At 49.5% G+C, this 1,827-nt stretch overlaps 1 protein-coding gene across 1 annotated transcript; it reads right to left on the bottom strand.

Moving 5' to 3' along the window:
* Positions 1-274: 274 nt before the first annotated feature.
* On the bottom strand, positions 275-1,543 carry LOC146677166 (uncharacterized). The gene is made up of 2 exons (XM_085379384.1): positions 1,466-1,543; positions 275-889 (listed from the first exon to the last, which is right to left on the bottom strand). The coding sequence occupies exons 1-2, from the start codon at positions 1,541-1,543 to the stop codon at positions 275-277; spliced, it is 693 nt and encodes a 230-aa protein (XP_085235510.1).
* Positions 1,544-1,827: the final 284 nt, after the last annotated feature.

The following is a 1,827-nucleotide window of genomic DNA, read 5'->3' as shown; positions in this document are numbered from 1 at the left end:
GTGAGTGCTTATCAGTGTAAGTGTATGTGTGTGCGTGTCCATAGTTCAGCTGAGACAGTGTCCTTCGCCCTATCAGGCTAAGTAAACAGTCCTCCAGCCAATCCAGATGGCCTTGCATGGGATGGGAAGAATAGTCATCACACAGTCGTTATCAGGGAGTGATTGTTCGGCTCCAGCCTTGGGCCTGCAGCTGGCGCCGTGGTGGTGTCCGCATTACGATGTTGATTTTGTTGATTTTTCATGCGAGCAGCTCAGGAGAATTTCAAGCTGCTCTTTAACACTCTGACGCTGGTCTCTCAATCTCCCGTTGGAGAGCCGCGAGCCTCTCCATGATGGTATCAAACTTCTGTTCCATGGTGTTGTCATTCTTTTGATTCTGAGACCTCACAACTGCAGTGATCCGTTCCGCGATGTGATCCAACTTTCGCTCAAGGGTCTCATTCTGAGCAGACCTCTCTCTGATGTATCCCCCCATACACTCAATGGTGTTGTTTTGAGCCTTCACAGCAGCTGTAAGCGTCTCCAAGGTGTTAACCATGCAGCATTCGTTGTGAGAGGTCGCGCCTCGTCCCATCGCTTCGATTCCAGCAGGCAGCCTTGGGGGGGTTTGAACAGCCGGTTCCGCTCTCTTATTTCTCCGATAAACCAGGGCCAAGCCAGCTCCGATCAGCAAGAACCCTGTTATCATGGTTCCGAATAGATAGATATCTTCAGCGTCCTCGATCGACAGTCCCGCCAGGCACATGACCCTCCAGTTCTGCCACCCGTCCATCGTGTATCCGGCAGGGAAAGTCCCTCCAGGGCACTCGGGCTCTCCCGAGCCCAGACTTCTCGTTGAGAAAAGGGTGTCAATAGCATTCAAAGACCAGTTGATCAAATCCACAATTCTCTTTTAGGTTTTAGAGAACAACAGTGAGAGACTGTTCCAGGGAAAGTAATGCACACGAGACAAGACAAGGACACAGAGGCTAAGCAGGGAAGATAAGGGTAAGGAGGAGAGGAGAAAAAGTGCGACCGCCTTCGCTGAGAGCCAAACGAAGGCGGTCGCACTTTTTTTTTCCCGTTAGCAGTTCTCCCGTTAACAGGAGAACTGCTAACGGGAGACTTTATCAGAACACATGGGGAACAGAGGGTGGGCAGGATACAGTGAAACAAGGAATAAATGTGAACTATAGCTTTAACCATAAAGAAAACTAAAGCTAGGAAAACCTCTCGACTCCAGCGTCTCTAAAAACAGTAGCGAGCTCGTCAGTGTCATCACCACCACCTGTCCACTCACCTGCCTGGCACCACCCCTTGAGCTCAGTGCGGCATCCCTCCCCTGCAGCTGAGCCCCGCCACATAACCCTGACTGAAGCTGCGGCTACATCCAGCCGAACCTACTTCTTCTCCCCCAAGCGGGAGAGAAAACTGCGCCCCCGGCCTGTGGATCTCCTGAAATTTACAGGGCTGTAAAGCCAGATACCACCGGGTGATCCGGGTGTTTGCATCTTTCATGCAGTGGAGCCATTGCAGCGGGGTGTGGTCTGAGCAGCTGAGCCATGGACCACACCTCCGACTGCTTATATAAAGGACGGAAAAGTCAAAACTCAACAAACCCAGGAAAAGCAAGGCCTCATCCTTTTTTATATCGCTGATTATATTCATACTGTATGCAGTCTGTAAAAACTTCCCTATTCTGGGATTCTGTATAGAAATGTTTAGATTAGATGTGTGGAAATGTCCCTAAATATTGATTAAAAAACATGAAACAAACTAAAATAATAAAGCAGAGTGGATGATCTGAGTCTACAAAACAGGACCTACATTGGAGTTCTGTCCCTCTTA

This window comes from Rhamphochromis longiceps, linkage group LG2, assembly GCF_057381845.1.
Source record: "Rhamphochromis longiceps isolate RC_006_pf linkage group LG2, R_longiceps_female_GT1.1, whole genome shotgun sequence".
NCBI lineage: Eukaryota > Metazoa > Chordata > Actinopteri > Cichliformes > Cichlidae > Rhamphochromis > Rhamphochromis longiceps.
The sequence above is the reverse complement of the archived record's forward strand: the minus strand, read 5'-3'. Positions and strand labels throughout refer to the sequence as shown.

Bases quoted from the DNA above. Each gene is read 5' to 3' on its own strand.
- LOC146677166 (XM_085379384.1), bottom strand. From the start codon at position 1,543: ATGGCTCAGCTGCTCAGACCACACCCCGCTGCAATGGCTCCACTGCAT. The intron at 890-1,465 runs GTATCTGGCTTT...AAAACCTAAAAG, and splicing joins AACACCCGGATCACCCGGTG to AGAATTGTGGATTTGATCAA.